The sequence below is a fragment of the Cynocephalus volans genome, chromosome 8 (assembly GCF_027409185.1).
Source record: "Cynocephalus volans isolate mCynVol1 chromosome 8, mCynVol1.pri, whole genome shotgun sequence".
NCBI lineage: Eukaryota > Metazoa > Chordata > Mammalia > Dermoptera > Cynocephalidae > Cynocephalus > Cynocephalus volans.
Window position 1 is genome coordinate 126,302,652 of NC_084467.1, and position 19,607 is coordinate 126,322,258.

General features: G+C 36.7%; 1 protein-coding gene and 1 pseudogene across 3 annotated transcripts in view; both read right to left on the reverse strand.

The window, feature by feature from the left end:
- Positions 1-19,607, reverse strand: part of NME7 (NME/NM23 family member 7) — a 220,727-nt gene that overhangs the window by 157,932 nt on the left and 43,188 nt on the right. For all 3 annotated transcript variants that reach the window (XM_063105506.1, XM_063105508.1, XM_063105507.1), the window contains exons 2-3: positions 11,661-11,768; positions 10,696-10,862 (exon numbers count right to left, since the gene is read on the reverse strand). In XM_063105506.1, the coding sequence (XP_062961576.1) occupies positions 10,696-10,862; positions 11,661-11,768 (275 nt within the window). The remainder of the gene's footprint in view (positions 1-10,695; positions 10,863-11,660; positions 11,769-19,607) is intronic.
- LOC134384867 (elongation factor 1-alpha 1-like) lies at positions 16,235-17,784 on the reverse strand (annotated as a pseudogene).

A 19,607-nucleotide genomic window follows, 5' to 3' on the forward strand; every position in this document is an offset into this window, starting at 1 on the left:
AGGGGAAGAGAAAGGAATAGTTTTTATCTAAACTTCATTTATTCCAGTTGGAATGAGGAAGAGGGAAGGTAAATTTTTAGCATTAACTATTATTTTTTAATGTCTTAATTCACGTGTACACTAATTATTATATCCCAACACTATAATCCTGCTTGAGTATTTAATACATCAACCCCAAGGCTGTTTCAAAGTCTAAACAGCGAAGATTTTATGACATTTTCTCCCAATAAAATTTGTTTGAATACATGTCTGATGACATTTCCAAATCTTCAAATATAAAAAATGTAAATACGCGCCGTGGGACCGACTGAACAGCCCGAGGTGGCAGCGGCTGAGAACGGGGAAGGCGACAAACCAGAGGCAGAGAGTGAGTGCCCGACCTGGCACAGCCCTGTGAGTGACCCCTGGCCCAGCCCTGCTCGGGGGGCTGACCCCCACCCGGCTTCCGCCTGCATCACCGGGTCACTCACCGCCCCGGGGCTGCCTCCATTTTCCCAGGTGCAGGCAGCTCCGGCCCGGCTCGGCTCGGCTCCTCACTGAGCCTTCCCACTTGCTTGCCCCGGCGCGGGGCTTCCCGGGGCCTGTGGGCCGGCCTCCCTCCACGGTTCTCTGGCGGGACTGGTGGCGTGGGGCGTCCCCGGCCAGTGTTGGGAGGGCAAGGAAGTACGGACGGGGCCGACTGTCACTCGACCACACCCTGGATTCCGGCCCCCGATAAACTTCCTGTTACTGGGAGGCAGATACCATCTCTGCGGCCACCAGTTCAGAAAAACGCCTAACCAATTTCTGGTTGGGAGTAGTGTGGTAGGAGAGCTCCCAAGTCCGCTTGAACCTGCCAGAGAGCTGGCTGCAGGCGGGCGCTAGACTCGGTCCATGCCGGGGGGGATACAAAGGTGAACAAGTCCTGAGAAAGATCTACACAGTACTACAAAGGCACCCAGAGCGACCGGTCATCTGTGCCTACAAGAAACCTGGTAGACTTCCTGGGTGAGGCGGTGCCGAGCAGGGTCTTGAGGGCCCAGCTGATAGACGAGGGTTGCAGAAGACACGTCCCAGCCCAGCACAGTGCGCACAGAGGGGGGAGACATGCGGCCAGGGAGGCGGAGACTCGACAGAAACCACACACCCTGTGGGGTCGCCACTGCATGATCCAACAGCCTGGGCCAGAGCACATGGAACAGGGAGAAGTCCTGCACGGGAAGTGAAAGCTCAACAGAGATCACACACCCTGTGGTACGTGATCCACCATCCCAGCAGAGTCCATGCTGACCAGAAAGGTGGCTCCCCGGAGAGGCCCAAGACCCGAGGCAACGACACACACAAGGCACTAGAGGCCAACTGAGCAGTCACGGAGGGAGCCATACGAAATTGGCAACCACAGCAACATCTTAGTTAGTCAATAGTCTCAAACCGGTGGACTGTGAAACCCCCTGCCACAATGAATAAACACCAAAAAAAAGATACCAGAAATACAAAAAATCAAGAAAGTACACCACCAAAAGTTAATAAATCTCAAACTCTAGATCATATAGAACAAGAAGCCCTTGAAATGACTGACAAGGAATTTCGAGTGATAATTCTAAGGAAACTGAATGAGATACAAGAAAACTCAGCTAGACATCATGATGAAATGAGGAAAAGTATACAGGACCTGAAAGAGGAAATGTACAAGGAAATCAATGTCCTGAAAAAAAATGTAGCAGAACTTGCTGAACTGAATAAGTTATTCAGCGAAATAAAAAACACAACGGAGAGTTTAACCAGCAGGCTTGTCGAAGTTGAAGAGAGAACCTCTGAACTTGAAGATGGGCTGTTTGAAATAACACAAGCAGACAAGAAGAAAGAAAAAAGAATCAAGGACATTGAAGAAAATCTGAGAGAGATATCAGACAACCTCAAGCGCTCAAATATCCGAGTCATGGGTATTCCAGAAGGGAAGGAAAATGGAGATTCCATTGAAAACATATTCAACAAAATAGTGGCAGAAAACTTCCCAGGTATAGGAAAAATCACAGATCTTCAGATCCAGGAAGCTCAACGATCTCCAAATGTATTCAACCCAAAAAGGCCTTCTCCAAGACATGTCATAGTCAAATTGGCAAAACTCAGAGACAAAGAGAGAATCTTAAAAGCTGCAAGAGAGAAGTGTCAAATCACCTATAAGGGAGCCCCAATCAGGCTAACATCAGACTTCTCATCACAAACCCTAAAAGCTAGAAAGGAATGGGATGATATTTTCAAAATACTAAAAGACAAAGATTGCCAGCCAAGAATACTTTACCCTGCAAGGCTATCCTTCCGAAATGAAGGGCAAATAGTATCTTTCTCAGACAAACAAAAACTGCGGGAGTTCACTACCACACGACCACCCTTACAAGAAATTCTCAAGGGAGTATTGGGTTTGGATCCTGAAAAATAACTACCACTGCCATAAAAACCCAAGAAAAATCAATACCCACTAGTATAATAAAAATGGCATCCATGAAGAGAAAACAAACAAACAAAAACACTATCTACAACCTAAGGAACCAACAAACACAGAAACCAAACAGTAAATCAGAAAGCAAGGAACAGAAGACACCTAAGACAACCAAACAACCAATAAAATGCTAGGAATAAATCAACACCTTTCAATAACAACTCTTAATGTAAAAGGCTTAAATTCCCCAATCAAAAGACACAGACTGGCTGACTGGATCAAAAAGGAGGACCCAACTATATGCTGCCTACAAGAGACCCACCTCACCCATAAAGATTCACACAGACTAAGAGTGAAAGGATGGAAAAAGATTTACCATGCAAACAGAAAAGAAAAACGAGCTGGAGTAGCTATTCTTATATCTGACAAAATAGACTTTAAACTAAAAACCATAAAAAGAGACAATGAGGGACACTGCTTCATGATAAAAGGACTAATCCATCAAGAAGACATAACAATTATAAATATGTACGCACCCAATGTTGGAGCAGCCAGATTTATAAAACAAACTCTATTAGACCTAAAGAAGGAAATAGACACTAATACCATAATAGCAGAGGACCTGAACACCCCACTGTCAATATTAGACAGATCATCTAGGCAAAGAATCAGTAGAGAAACACAAGATCTAAACAAGACTCTAGACCAATTGGAATTGGCAGATATCTACAGAACATTCCACCCAACAACCTCAGAATATTCATTCTTCTCATCAGCACATGGATCATTCTCCAGGATAGATCATATATTAGGTCACAAATCAAGTCTCAATAAATTCAAAAAAATTGGAATTATCCCATGTATTTTCTCAGACCACTATGGATTAAAACTAGAAATTAACAACAAACGAAACTCTGGAAACTATACAAACACATGGAAATTAAACAGCATTCTACTTAATGACATATGGGTCCAAGAAGAAATCAAGCAGGAAATCAAAAAATTTATTGAAACTAATGAAAACAATGATACATCATACCAAAACCTGTGGGATACTGCGAAAGCAGTATTACGGGGGAAATTTATTGCATTAAATGCTCACTTCAGAAGAATAGAAAGATGGCAAGTGAACAACCTAACACTTCACCTTAAAGAACTAGAAAAACAAGAACAATCCAAACCTAAAGTTAGCAGATGGAAAGAAATCATTAAGATCAGAGCAGAACTGAATGAAATTGAAACCCAAAAAACAATTCAACAGATCAATGAATTAAAAAGTTGGTTTTTTGAAAAGATAAATAAAATAGACAAACCATTAGCATGGCTAACAAAAAAAAGAAGAGAGAAGACTCAAATAACAAAAATTAGAAATGAAAAAGGCAATATTACAACTGATTCATCTGAAATACAAGGAATCATTCGAGACTACTATAAACAACTATACGCCAACAAATTTGAAAATCTGGAGGAAATGGATAAATTTCTGGACACACACAAGGTCCCAAAACTGAACCATGAAGATGTAGAAAATTTGAACAGACCAATAACAATAAAGGAGATTGAAGCTGTTATCAGAAGGCTCCCAACAAAGAAAAGCCCAGGACCAGATGGATTCACAGCAGAATTTTACCAAACATTCAAAGAGGAATTGACACCGATTTTTTACAAACTATTCCAAAAGATTGAAACGGACGCAAATATCCCAAACTCATTCTATGAAGCAAACATCATCCTGATACCAAAACCAGGTAAAGATATAACCAAAAAAGAAAACTACAGGCCGATATCCTTGATGAATATAGATGCAAAAATCCTCACTAAAATACTAGCAAACAGAATACAGCAGCACATACGTAAAATTATTCACCACGATCAAGTGGGATCCATGCCTGGGATGCAAGGTTGGTTCAACATACGCAAATCAATGAATGTGATACACCATATTAATAAACTCAAACACAAGGACCATATGATCATCTCTATAGATGCTGAAAAAGCATTTGATAAAGTTCAGCACTCATTCATGACAAAGACCCTCTATAACTTAGGTATAGAGGGAAAGCATCTCAACATAATTAAAGCCATATATGACAAACCCACTGCCAATATCATCCTGAATGGGGAAAAGCTGAAAGCTTTTCCTTTAAGAACAGGAACTAGATAAGGATGCCCACTCTCACCACTCCTATTCAACATAGTGTTGGAAGTACTAGCCAGAGCAATCAGAGAAGAGAAGGAAATAAAGGGCATCCAGATTGGAAAAGATGAAATCAAACTGTCCCTGTTTGCAGATGACATGATCCTATATATCGAACAGCCTAAAACCTCTACAAAAAAACTCTTGGAATTGATAAATGATTTCAGCACAGTAGCAGGATACAAAATCAACACGCAAAAATCAGTAGCATTTCTTTTCTCCAATAGTGAACATGCAGAACGAGAAATCAAGAAAGCCTGCCCATTTACAATAGCCACCAAAAAAATAAAATACTTAGGAATTGAGTTAAACAAGGAGGTGAAATATCTGTATAATGAGAACTACAAACCACTGCTGAGAGAAATTAGAGAGGATACAAGAAGATGGAAAGATATCCCATGCTCTTGGATTGGAAGAATCAACATAGTGAAAATGTCCATACTTCCCAAAGTGATATACAAATTCAATGCAATCCCCATCAAAATTCCAAAGACATTTTTCTCAGAAATGGAAAGAACTATCCAGACATTTATATGGAATAATAAAAGACCACGCATAGCCAAAGCAATGCTGAGCAAAAAAAATGAAGCTGGAGGCATAACACTACCTGACTTTAAGCTATACTACAAAGCTATAATAACCAAAACAGTATGGTACTGGCATAAAAACAGACACACTGATCAATGGAATAGAATAGAGAATCCAGAAATCAACCTACACACTTACTGCCATCTGATCTTTGACAAAGGCACCAAGCCTATTCACTGGGGAAGGGACTGCCTCTTCAGCAAATGGTACTGGGATAACTGGATATCCATATGCAGGAGAATGAAACTAGATCCATACCTCTCACCGTATACTAAAATCAATTCAAAATGGATTAAGGATTTAAATATACAACCTGAAACAATAAAACTTCTTAAAGAAAACAGGAGAAACACTTCAGGAAATAGGACTGGACACAGCCTTCATGAATACGACCCCAAAAGCACAGGCAACCAAAGGAAAAATAAACAAATGGGATTATATCAAACTAAAAAGCTTCTGCACAGCAAAAGAAACAATTAACAGAGTTAAAAGACAACCAACAGAGTGGGAGAAAATATTTGCAAAATATACATCTGACAAAGCAATTAAAAAATGGGCAAAAGAGCTAAGTAGGCATTTCTCTAAGGAAGATATACAAAAGGCCAACAGACATATGAAAAAATGCTCAACTTCACTCAGCATCCGGGAAATGCAAATCAAAACCACACTGAGATACCAACTAACCCCAGTTAGGATGGCTAAAATCCAAAAGACCCTGAACGATAAATGCTGGCGAGGTTGCAGAGAAAAAGGAACTCTCATACATTGTTGGTGGGACTGCAAAATGGTGCAGCCTCTATGGAAAATGGTATGGAGGCTCCTCAAACAATTGCAGATAAGATCTACCATACGACCCAGCTATCCCACTGTTGGGAATATACCCAGAGGAATGGAAATCATCAAGTCGAAGGTATACCTGTTCCCCAATGTTCATCGCAGCACTCTTTACAACAGCCAAGAGTTGGAACCAGCCCAAATGTCCATCATCGGATGAGTGGATACGGAAAATGTGGTACATCTACACAATGGAATACTACTCAGCTATAAAAATGAATGAAATACTGCCATTTGCCACAACATGGATGGACCTTGAGAGAATTATATTAAGTGAAACAAGTCAGGCACAGGAAGAGAAATACCACATGTTCTCACTTATTGGTGGGAGCTAAAAATTAATATATAAATTCACACACACACACACACACACACACACACACACACAAAAAAAAAAAAAGGGGGGGGGGAAGAAGATATAACAACCACAATTACTTGAAGTTGATACGACAAGCAAACAGAAAGGACATTGTTGGGGGGGGAGGGAGGAGGGAGGGAGGTTTTGGTGATGGGGCGCAATAATCAGCCACAATGTATATCGACAAAATAAAATTTTTAAAAAAAATGTAAATAGTTCAGATGTATCAAATTTTAATCTCAGAAAATATATGTTCATCCATACATATTTTTAAACTACATAAGTCTAGAAAATATATAAAATACCATTTTAGTATCTTTAAAAAATCTTATCCATATGTGGTATATATACACAATGGAATATTACTCAGCCATAAAAAATGAAATTCTGCCATTCACAGCAACATGGATGAGCTTGGAGAAAAGATTGTTACACACTACCCTTTTGTGTATTTAGCACCTAGTATAATGCTGTTCAACCTAGTGATGCCTTTCTCCCTTCAATTTGACTAGTTTACTTTGTGACAGAGATGCAATAGAAATAAGGTTTGCTGAACTTAAATATGTAGCTGAGTACTCATAATTAATATATTGTTTATAGGACACTGATTTTTTTGCTGATTTTTATAAACTTTTTAATAGATATAAAGTTATCAAAATAAACATTTGAATACCTCATTTATTACATGGGGAATAGCAGTCTATTCATATAAAATTCCTCGATCATTCATATATATATATATATATATATATATATATATGTGATTCTTCATGTAAAAAGAATTTCAATAGTTCTGGTTTAGGGTAATACTTTCTTTCTTTTTTCTTTTCTTTTTTTTTCACAAATTCACTCACTGAAAAGGGTAATACATTTTTAGAAAGATACAATTATACTATGTCTCTATATCTAAACAATAGAATTACAGAGCATCAATTCATAATTAGCTAAAATTAGAATTAAATACTCTGACTCATTGATAACTAATAACCTTTATCCATTTGATTAGAGGACCTTTATAAAGAAAGGTTAGAAATGTGAATCAAACATCAGATTTCTACAATCAAAGAAAATTGGAAAGCTGAGGCTAGCTTATAAGCTAAATTGAATTATACTGAATTATCTGGATAACTGCCACACAATTAGCAGATAGGCTCCACGGAGATCAACTACCCATTCCCCTCTCTACAGGCTTTACTCTGGAAAGAAAGGAGTTGCGTATGTAGTTAGTTCATAAATTTTCCTTAACACTACACAAAACTGAGAACTAGAATAAATTAAAATTATTACATAGAAACTGTTTCTGTTTTTGTCATTTAAATGATACTATACATTTTGAAACTCTTGGATTCAAGAGAAGTTTATTTAAATCACCCAAATGGTTGATAGATTTACTATCCCACATGCAGTTAGGAAAGAATCAGAAGGGAAAATGGTAAAACAATTTAAATCAGTAAAATATATAATACTGCATATATTTTCATTAATTATGTTTATAGAGCCCAAATATTTCAAATAGTGTTCACATTAAAATAGAATTCTTCTGTTCCTCCTGTCTTAAAATCAGTACCATTCAACAGTATTTACCAGCATATTAATTAGAGATTTAGCAGAAAGAGAATGAATTTTAGAGTAAAACACAACAGGGTTTCCTGGTTTCCATTTACTTTCTAGCTGTGTGACTGTGTAAAGTATATAAACATTATACAGAATAGAATTAATAACTTTTACTTCATACAAATCAGAGTTAAATTATAAAAATCTATAATTTTATGGTTATTATTATTTTATTTTGATTGGGCCAGACGATTAACCCTGTCTCCCTAATTCATTACTTTTGCTAGTTTAAATGAAAATTTGAAGTAGTCCTGAACTGAGATGTGTATGTAAAGTGCTTATCACAGTGACTGGCATATAGCATGTGCTCAATAAATAAAAGCTATACATATTTATTAGTCATAAATAAAGGAACTACAGTTAGCTTTTCCTTAATCCCATAAACTTTTACCATAAGATTTCATAACAATAAAAGATTCCTATTTATCTAATATCCTAATTTTTTTCCCCATTTCCCATTTCATAGGATTCCTGGGAATCTTTGGTCTTCCTTTTTTATGAGGCATTTACTAACCCTCTGATCCACCACCACCTGTGCACTTACACCCACACTGAATATCAAACCACCTTGAGAATTAAAAAGGGCTGGTAATGAAGGGCTAGGGAAGTCACAGAAAGAAATACCATATGACTACAGGGGTGACTCAGATGTTACAAAAACAGCTAGTTATCTGGGTACTAGACCTCAAAAAATAGTTTGATTTTTTTTCCTATTTAATTCACTCATTCTGGGAGCTTCTCTCACATATATCCTTAACTTCCACCAATGACTCCTATTTTTAATTACTGCAATAATCACTTTACAAATGAAAAAAAACTTCCAAACCAATATAAAATATAAGCCACGAAATCCGAGTCAAGAAAGATAACAAAGGAATTAAATTTCATTTCAAATATATTTAATTCTAGTCTTAGAAGATTGCAAATTCATACATGTAGAGATTGAAAATTAAAATGTTATTTTTCCCTATAATGAAAATCAATATTCAGAATAAAAACATTATCAAAATCCTGCTTTATTTATAGCCTGATTTTCAGCTACATCTCCAACTTTATTTTTCCAACTAAATTAAAACTGAGGAAAAGTCAGAATGACAAATGTAGCTTTGACAGAGAGAAGAATAAAGAGATATATGGGGGGCACCATGCTGCAGTTTCTCTACTTCACTGGGAGAGGAGCCACATGCATTGAGAGGGAGGGAGGGAGGCAGAGATGTCCGCTGGCTGGAAACTTCCTCCAGACATACCAGCTATTTTCAACAATGTAAACTCTTCATTCATTCAATAAATTTTTGTGGGACATGCCCTGTGAATAATTTACTGTTTAAGGTATCACTACAGTAGTTTTTAAGGATATAGCTGTAAGCAAGACAGGTCAGTTCCCTGTATCACATTTTTTTTTATATGGTTTCATTCTTTCCTTTTTTTTTTACAACACTCATATCATCCTTCTTCAATTGATCAGTCGGTCAACATTTATTAGACATATGTCTGTGAATAAAGCTCAAGAATAGACAACATTAGGTTACAAACAATATAGACAAAAAATTCCTTGTCAACTGTATCAAAGGTCATCATTTGTGAACAGGGAGAAAATAGAAAAAGAAAAGAGTAGATCATAAATTTTAAATTGTTACTCATTAACCAATTCATGTAACACAGATAAGGTGCTTGTGATGTGTAAGAAGCTGTGCTAAGTGCCACAGAATTACAACCGAATGAGGGCAACCATTTTCCAGGTCCTATCCATTTTCCTATGGTTAAGTCCTCCCATTCTTGATTCAGACTGACTGTGGGTTTTAATTTTACCTCTACTCTGTGACCTTAGCTAAGTTACCTAACATCTCTAAGCCTTAACATCCCCATCTGCAAATTGGAGCTAATAATAGTGCCTTCTTAAATAAATGATGCACGCAAATCATTTAACACTGTACCTGATACAATAATAGCTAATGGTCATTGCATGCTTAGCATTACTGCTATGACTTCTGTTCACTTCACACATTCCTTCCTTCTGCTTCATACCAGTTGCTGTTATCCTAACTCGGGTTGTTATTTTACTAATTAAACAAAAACAAAATTTTTTTAACCGAGTTATTTAAGCAAAATAATGGGCTCTTCCCAGTACAAGACATACTATTTCCTGCCTTTGTGCCTTCATTCATAGTCATTCCTCTGACCAGCATTCCTCTCATTTCATCTAACTGGGTAAAACTTCAATCTGTCTTTCATGATCCAGCCCAAACACCTCCACAAAGCCTTTCCTACTCTTCCATAAGAAATTACTTTTTTCTGAGTTTCTACTGAGCTATGGCACTTACTTCTTCTTTTTCTCCCATAAGCCATGTTTATCCTAAACACCAAGATTTTTTACACTCAATTAGTTTTAGTTCTCAGTGAGACGCATGTTACAAAGAATAATGAGGCATATAAAAACTGTATTTTCCCCCCAGAAAATAACAATCTCCCAGGACTATGGACATCATTTTGTTATTCTGATTAAAGAACAAATCACAGAATCTGCTCTAAAAAATTCTAAAAATGTCGTAACATTGAATTGGATCACTGAAAAATCTCTACATTATGAAAACACAAGATAGAAACAAGAAATTAGAATTTGGTACCAAGCCTCATACTTAATGTTTTAAGAATAAAAAAATATGTATTATGTAATTATTTTCTTACTTTTCTTTCCTACTGCCCAGTTGGCGAGCTGTATATTGATCCCCATAGTCAATTAACACCAGTTGTCGAGAAAAGACATTCACTTTGTTGCCTATAAATAAATCTTCCAAGTGCAGGCCATCATATTTGGTCCGCTTTAAAAAGGTGCGATGATTCTTTACATCATGCTAGAACCAAAAATAACAATACAATAAAAAAAACCAATAAAAATAACAATACAATAAAAAATACTTATCAATAAGGAAGGTTACTTTTATTACAAGGTGTAGAAATAGTTCTTAATTATGTCTTGTCAAACATAGGTTACATTCTGTATCTTTTTTGCTTCAAATACAAATCATAAATTTCTTTATCATATAACTTCTGTATTTCCTAATCCAATCCAGTAATAACATAAAAGCTTCTTACTAAAAATTTAATATTTTAAAATAACGCTGAATAGAAAGATTTGTTTATTGTCAAATCATTTTAGCAAATTATTGCCTACTAATTCCCAGAGAAAGATGGTCACATGCCCAAATTTCTGCTTTGGTATGTACACAAAATCCCAATACCAAATAGACCCACTTGTTAAAGGTGTTGCCAAAAGAGGGACAAAAAGAAATAAACAGGACCCTCTTAGCTCAATCCTCTTCAAACAGACTTTTTGTAGAGATAACACCTTTCAATAATGGTGACGTATTTATGACCATGGTAATTTTTACCTATAACCACTTATCAATTATTGCTTACTCCAAAACATAAATAATCCCACTTCAGCTTTCTAACCAAAAAATATTCCTGCCTTTGACATTAAAAATAAAGGCACAGATTATCTTCTTACGCTTGAACTGTTATGAATACCCCCCAAAATTCCCATTAAAATATATATAAGTGTATTTTTTAAAGCAACTATATAAAAGGCAATCCTATTCCTCTCCTAATCCCACCTTTACCCTCTTTCAAACAAGCAAAGGTTCATTTACCATTTCAACAGATCCATCCCCTGGGTAAAATAAAAGCTCATAACGTCGAAGAAGTGAAGCATTTGGATCATACCACTCTGCAATGAAAACGTATCTTTCACTATGATTCTGCAAAGAAAGATAGAAGAATTTTAACACTAACATATAAAGTATAAGCATTCATATAAGTCATACAAAATGAGAGCAAGAATTATCAAATATCTGCAAACAAATCTGCTACTACCTATTATACTAAATTATTCTGCTTTTCAACAAAATATCACCATTAACATACCCTCAGAAATATTTCTTTCTAATTTCTCATTAAGTATCCTTAGATATCTCAAAGATGACTTACGAACTGCTTAATACTTGACAGTCACCAATCATCCTGAAAAAACTGGAATTATTTTAAAATGTTGAGCTCCTGATCTGACTACTATAACAATTCAAAATCGTTCTGAAAGCAAGTTTACATATAGACTACTAATAACTAATATGAGAAAAAATTTGATAGTCTAGCTTTCAATTACATGAAGTATTAATTTTCCTAAATTAAAGAATCTAGCAGTATTAGAATATTGTTGTCATTAAAATTATAGTATACATCCTTTCTCTCCCTGGTAATTTCATATGATAATATATTTTTATAGAAATAGAAGGAGAATATGTTAGTCTAGGACATCTGTGAAACAGATACCAAGACTGATAGAACATGCAAGAATTTCACTGAGGGAAATTACTATAAGAGAAAATGGGGAGAAAGACAAAGGAAACTGGGAAAGCTGACTCACCAAAATACAAATCTAACCGACCCTGAGTGAAGGAGCAAGGCAATAAAGGTTAGGTGGAATCATCCTACATTGCTATACAGACTAAGCTCATAAGAAAGTGGTCAAGCTAGTTAGTCGTTGGAGGAGTGCCTTGACTTCCAGGAATGGACCAGCTTTAGAATCCCTGCTCTTCTCAGTCACTGGCTGAGAGCAGCCTTTGGGAAGCAGGTCCTAAATGCAAAAGTGGCAGTGGATTTCAGAAAGAAGCTGAGGCCCTTGTTCATTTAAGTTTCCTGTAGTTGGAGGTCTATGAGGTACATTCTTGGTACTACCACAGGTATAAAATGAAAAAATTAAGTCAAAGACTGGCCCTTTTTCCTTGACTATTAAGCAGGATTTCTCATTATGTATGTTGTTAAAAATATCCCAGCCCCAAAGGTCCTTCCTTACAATAAGCAAATGAAGGCATGCATAAAAAAAAAGGAAATCTAGGAGTTTTGCTGCTCACTCTGGATTACATCTGATTAACATCTGATGCTCTGCTTAGGGTATATTGATGCATTCCTTTTTTATGTTAATAATTGGCATAAATTCTAATGGTATTGTACATCTAGTTATGTTTATGATTATATTCATAAACTATAATGTGAGTTTTTAAGATACTTATATTTTTCCCACAATCATCCAAAAAGACACATTTAAACAGTCTTATTAGTCAGAGAAGATAAATATAAAATAAGAGATATATTATGACATGTAAAAGCCTTTCTTCATATATTTTTATTAGGTTCAGGAGGAACCACTTAAGATGGCACCACCCCAAAATACTCAAAATGGCGGTTCCTGCCCTATGGGACTTCCCCGTAAAATAAAAAGACAAAGGAACTCATAACCACAATAGAACTCCATGCCATTGGTCCCTTCTGAAACCCTACTTTACATACTAAAGGAACCAATAATTGTAAACCTAAAAATCACCTAATTAACATAAGGCCCTAGCAGTTCCCATTGGACAGTTTAACTTTCACCTCATCAGCCTAAGCTCCAGCCAATGGGAGCAACACAACTCATCACAAAGCCCAACCCCTGGGGGGAGGTTGGGCGAGGTTCTGTACCTCTGCCTCTGCTGTGCGGCTTGTGCCAATAAACTCCTTCTAGCCGGATTTCTCATTTCTGTGCCAATTCTTTCTGAATCTTTCAATTTTTTCATATGGATTCTAACAATACAGTTGAGTTTAGGTTTTACTATGCATTCTAGCATTTTATGTACTCCCCTTTTTAACAAAAAATTGAAATAGTTGTTTTTAAAATTATTTCTATCCATAGTAAAATATTCACATACATAATTGAAATATTTTCTTCAGCAAGATAAGTATATAAAATTATGAAATGAAAGAAGCGGTGACACATAACTAAGGCAAATGAAAAACCAATGAAACTTGGCACTTCCATTTATCCAAGTAGCCTAACCACCAAACTTGCCAATTACACTCTTTAATTGTGAGTCAGGTAGCAGGATTTTAAACAATACACTATCCAGAAAAACGGTTTTAACACAAAGAAAATAAACTGAGGAACTACTGTTTCCAGCTATGACAAAGTACCTTATAACAAACCAATGCTACTTTCCAAAAACAAGTACAAAAGTGGGATATTGAAGACCCAGGATGCAAGGATCCAAGATCCAGAAAGACAGGAAGTTCACTAAGGTGAGCCCAATATTCTTTGGGTTGATTTAACCCTGAGGACATGTGCTGAGTCTCAAGTTAATCTGGGCAAAAGACTGAGAAGCCTAAAAAGATGGCAGAGACAGCCTGCCAGGGGCAGAGAAGCAAGCAAAACTTTTAGCAATCTCATATGGATAGAGAAACTAAAATTCAAATTTGGGCCTTCCAAAGCAGCCAAGACTTGAGGGACAACAACCCCAGAGAGAAGAGTCACAGAAAAGTGCACTCAAACCTCTGATTGTTCAATGGAGCTTTTGGTAGTCTTTCAGTACTGGGGAGAGAAACATGACAGTTCAAATCCACTAAAGAGGAGACCCCTGGTAAACACTCTAACCTTTCTGTTGAAACTCCTGGAGCATTACATTTGAGAAGCATGGGTAGAATAGAGGTAAACTGATCCTTATGAAGTTTAAAACAAGCTTTGTGTTCACTCAGTGCTTAGTCTTTGATCATACTGAAGTATATTTCCTTCCATTTTATCTCCCTGAATCTCCAGAAACTTTACAACTTTACCTACTGTCCAGCAGTCAGTGACAAATTACCAGATACACCACAAAAAGACCAAGAAAAGAAACAAGCAATAGAAAGAGACCTGTAAATAACCTGGTTATATCCAACATAGGCTTCAAATAACAATGAAAGGTATAAGAAAACACATGTCAGGATGGAGAATTTCACCAGAGTGAGAATCTATTTTTTTAATCAAATGGAAGTTCTAGAACCCAAAATAACTGCCAACATAACATTCTATAACTAGGAAAGATATTCTTCAAGAAGTTAAGATCAAAGACAGACATCTCCAGATAAGAAAAACCTGAGATTATTCATTGCCAGTATACTGCATTAAAAGAAATTCAAAAGGGAGTTCTAAAGGAAGGAAAATGAAAGGTACCAGATGATTCAATGAATTGAAGAAAGGACTGAAGAACAATGGAAAGAAAATATGTGGGTATATCTAAATAAATAATGACTACACAAAACAATGTCTTGTGGGCTATAAAATAAGTAGACTTTGAATACACGTCAATAAGAACATAAAGGGTGTGAAGGGAAGACAATGTTCTTCAAATTACATAAAGCAAAGAAAGTATCTCCTTTATGAGTTATTCAACTTATTCTACTGATCCATCTATCAAATTCCAGTAAATATTAGTGAAAAAGAATCTTCCTCAAAATAACAGACAAACAAATCAGGAATATTCCATTCTATTTTTTACCTTTTGTTCTGTTAGAATGACTTTTCTTTCTCTCCTACTCATCATACAACAGGAAAACATTTTTCAAAATTTTAATAAATGAGTGACAGGAAAATCACTCAAACTTTAAGAAAAAGATAATCATTAAGTATAATAGTAACAGCAATAATAATTTTTAGGGCACCTACTAAATGCCCAGTTTTTTACATGCATTATCTCATTATGTTCTCACAACATACAATGTATCCCTATTTTATGGGCAAAAATAGCAAAGCTCAGAAAATGGGAACACTGGCCCAAGGTTATACAGCAAAGAAATGAATAATGCAGAACTCAAACTTTGGTCCTTCAGATTCTGCAAAGCCTGTGCTTTGACCCATTAGATAGTCCTACCTGTGGGAAATGATGCAAAAGTCAATATTAAAGTATTAATGCAATGGACCTAATCCAATGATGAACCAAATAATAGCATCATGTTGTAATTTTTAACAATCACGTAGTTGACAGGAAATAGAAATTAGGAAATGGAATTAGAAACCCATCTTGCTGCCTGTGACATCAAGTATATTTAATAAAATATCTCTTTTCAATTATATCCCAGTTCCAGAATCTTAAGAAATCAAGAGTCAGTGAAGTTCGCCATTCCAAAATAACATCAATTTAAGATACCAAAAAATTCTATAAAGCAGTTGCTATCTAGGAAATTACAAAAATTATATACTGTATCACCCAAAAGTGGCCACTTTTTTTTTTTTTTTATCATTAAACTCTGTTTTAATGGGTCTCAAAATTCTGTGACAGATTTTTGGTCAAGTTGTTTCCATTAAAAAGTACTGATTTTTTAAAAACTAATAACTTAAAACTGCCACACACACACACAAAAAATGGTCCACAAAACATTCTCCTTTCCTTCTGAAGGTTTTACGATGCATTGTTATCATTAACCAGTCTTTTACTATTAAACTTAAATGGCCAATTGTGATAAACAGTTCTGAGACCGTTCTTCCACCACTGATTAAGACTGGGGTGGCAGGTATTAGGGATAATATTCATTTAGCCTTCTGAGCTTTCTGGGCAGACTTGGTGACCTTGCCAGCTCCAGCAGCCTTCTTGTCCACTGCTTTGATGACACCCACAGCAACTGTCTGTCTCATATCACGAACAGCAAAACGACCCAGAGGAGGATAGTCAGAGAAGCTTTCAACACACATGGGCTTGCCAGGAACCATATCAACGATGGCAGCATCACCAGATTTCAAGAATTTAGGGCCATCTTCCAGCTTCTTACCAGAACGCCGATCGATCTTTTCCTTCAGCTCAGCAAACTTGCAAGCAATGTGAGCTGTGTGACAATCCAATACAGGGGCATAACCAGCACTGATTTGGCCTGGATGATTCAGGATAATCACCTAGCAGTGAAGCCAGCTGCTTCCATTGGTGGGTCATTTTTGCTGTCACCAGCAACATTGCCGCGACGAACATCTTTGACAGACACATTCTTAACATTGAAGCCCACACTGTCTCCAGGAAGAGCTTCACTCAAAGCTTCATGGTGCATTTCAACAGACTTTACTTCAGTTGTAACGTTAACTGGAGCAAAGGTGACCACCATGCCAGGCTTGAGAACACCAGTCTCTACTCAGCCCACAGGGACAGTACCAATACCACCAATTTTGTAGACATCCTGGAGGGGCAGACGCAAGGGTTTGTCAGTTGGACGAGTTGGTGGCAAGATGCAATCCAGAGCTTCAAGCAGTGTAGTTCCACTGGCATTGCCATCTTTACGGGTGACTTTCCATCCTTTAAACCAAGGCATATTAGCGCTTGGCTCCAGCATGTTGTCACCATTCCAACCAGAAATTGGCACAAATGCTACTGTGTCAGGGTTGTAGCCAATTTTCTTAATGTAGGTGCTGACTTCCTTAACAATTTCCTCATATCTCTTTTGGCTGTAGGGTGGCTCAGTAGAATCCATTTTGTTAACACCGACAATCAGTTGTTTCACACCCAGTGTGTAAGCCAGAAGAGCATGCTCACGGGTCTGCCCATTCTTGGAAATACCAGCTTCAAACTCACCAACACCAGCAGCAACAATCAGGACAGCACAGTCAGCCTGTGATGTGACTGTAATCATGTTTTTGATAAAGTCTCTGTGTCCTGGGGCATCGATAATAGTCACGTAATATTTGCTGGTCTCAAATTTCCACAGGGAGATATCAATGGTGATACCACGCTCACGTTCAGCTTTCAGTTTATCCAAGACCCAGGCATACTTGAAGGAGCCCTTTCCCATCTCAGCAGCCTCCTTCTCAAACTTTTCAATAGTTCTTTTGTCGATCCCACCACATTTGTAGATCAGATGGCCAGTAGTAGTGGACTTGCCCGAATCTACGTGTCCAATGACGACGATGTTAATATGAGTCTTTTCCTTTCCCATTTTGGCTTTGACTTAGCCAAAATACAGGTTTTCACAACACCTGTATTCTGGCGGCAAACCCGTTGCGAAAAAGCCAAAAGTGGCCACTTTGAAACCATTTTCTCTGTGAACATTAGTTATTCTAATGTAGTCATGACCTCTAAGGAAAAACAATATAAATAATTACTTTTTTGTTATAAAAGAAAAAAAAGTAAACAGATACCAGAGTCCACACATTATTGGGGAAATAAAGAGTTGTGTTATCTTTAAAAGTTCTCTCTGAAATCCAACAACCTAATGAGGTAATGAAGAGAGAGTTTGCAACTCTATACAGTGATTAAATAAATCTCCGATAAATATGCATCAAACAGAAAAAGAGACAATAACTATGTCCACATGATTTCAAAAATAACTAAGCTCTTGGGTCTAACGTTTTGGAGTTTTGAGCTAGAGTTTCACAATAGCACCTACACGCAAAGAAAAAAATCTTTCATGTCATCTTGAAAAATATAGCCCATTCCTTTATCTATAACTGATTTACCTCAACAACATTCTTCAAAACTGCCTAAGAATAAAAATGGAATTTCTATATACAGATAAGGAAACTAACTCCCAAGCCAATACTGTTTCCTCTATGAGGAAAGATTTATTACTCCAAATACAAGTTGTATTCCAACTTGATTTAAACTTAACTTTCTGATTTACTTTTGCAGTATGTAAAGACTTTGATTACTTCCTAAAGTCAAAAGTTATATCTAGGGAATACAACAGTGGCACATCTGGAATTGGAACAAAATGTCCCATTTAGGTTGGCCTTTCGACTACCTTCCTGACTACACACATGTACATACACATGCACACTCTCACATACCTCCCAAACCAAACTCACCTTTAAAATTTAAAAATTTTACTTTTCAGCTTTGTTGAACCACGTGTAGCAGAGAACTTTATTCTTCTTCCTCGTCTTTTTTTTAATTGATGATGTCAAAGCTGGATATAATTTTATTTAAACCTTTCATTTTATGGATATAAAACTGAGTTTAGGGCTGGCTGGATAGCTCAGTTGGTTAGAGCGTGGTGCTGACAACACAAAGGTCAAAGCTTAGGATCCCCGTACCGGCCAGCCACCAAAAACCAAAACAAAACACAACTGAGTTCAAGAGAATATATATAACTAGCCTAAGGTCACAGTGCTAGTTAATGTTACATTGATTTGAAAACATCTTTTCTTCTTTCCTCTTTTTTTAAAAAAAGAAATAGCTGAAAGGTAACAGAAATAATAATGTTCTTTTGGAAAACAGGTGAAATTTAAAAACCATATGTGCAAGCATACTTCAGAAGTTTGTGGAAAAATAGAATTAAAAGATAATACAAATATTTCCATGAACTTTTTGAAGTACATTCACATATTGATTATAAACATGACAATGACTAAGCCTGCAGATAGTGCTAGAAGAAAGCACAAGATTAATATGTGGGTTAGCAACATCCTGGCCCTTTTAATCATGTGAAAGTGTTCTTTCTACCATCAAATTCAGTAATTCAAACATTCTGTTCACTGCTCATATCCTCCTATCCTTGAAGCTAGTTTGTTCAATTTCTCCCTCATTTACCTAATCAGGCTTTCCAAAAAAATTTTCCTTGTCTCCATATCGTCCTCAAGCTGCCACCTTCTTACTCTCCATCACTATCGAATTTCTGAATCAACTATATTTATTATCTCCATTTCCCTTCCTCCCACATATATCTGTCTAATGTTTGCATCAGTCTAATATCCCTAACCTGTTTAATATTCCCATTCCCACAGAAACAGGGTTCCTGTACTCACCACTGACCTCCACACTTTAAAAAATAAT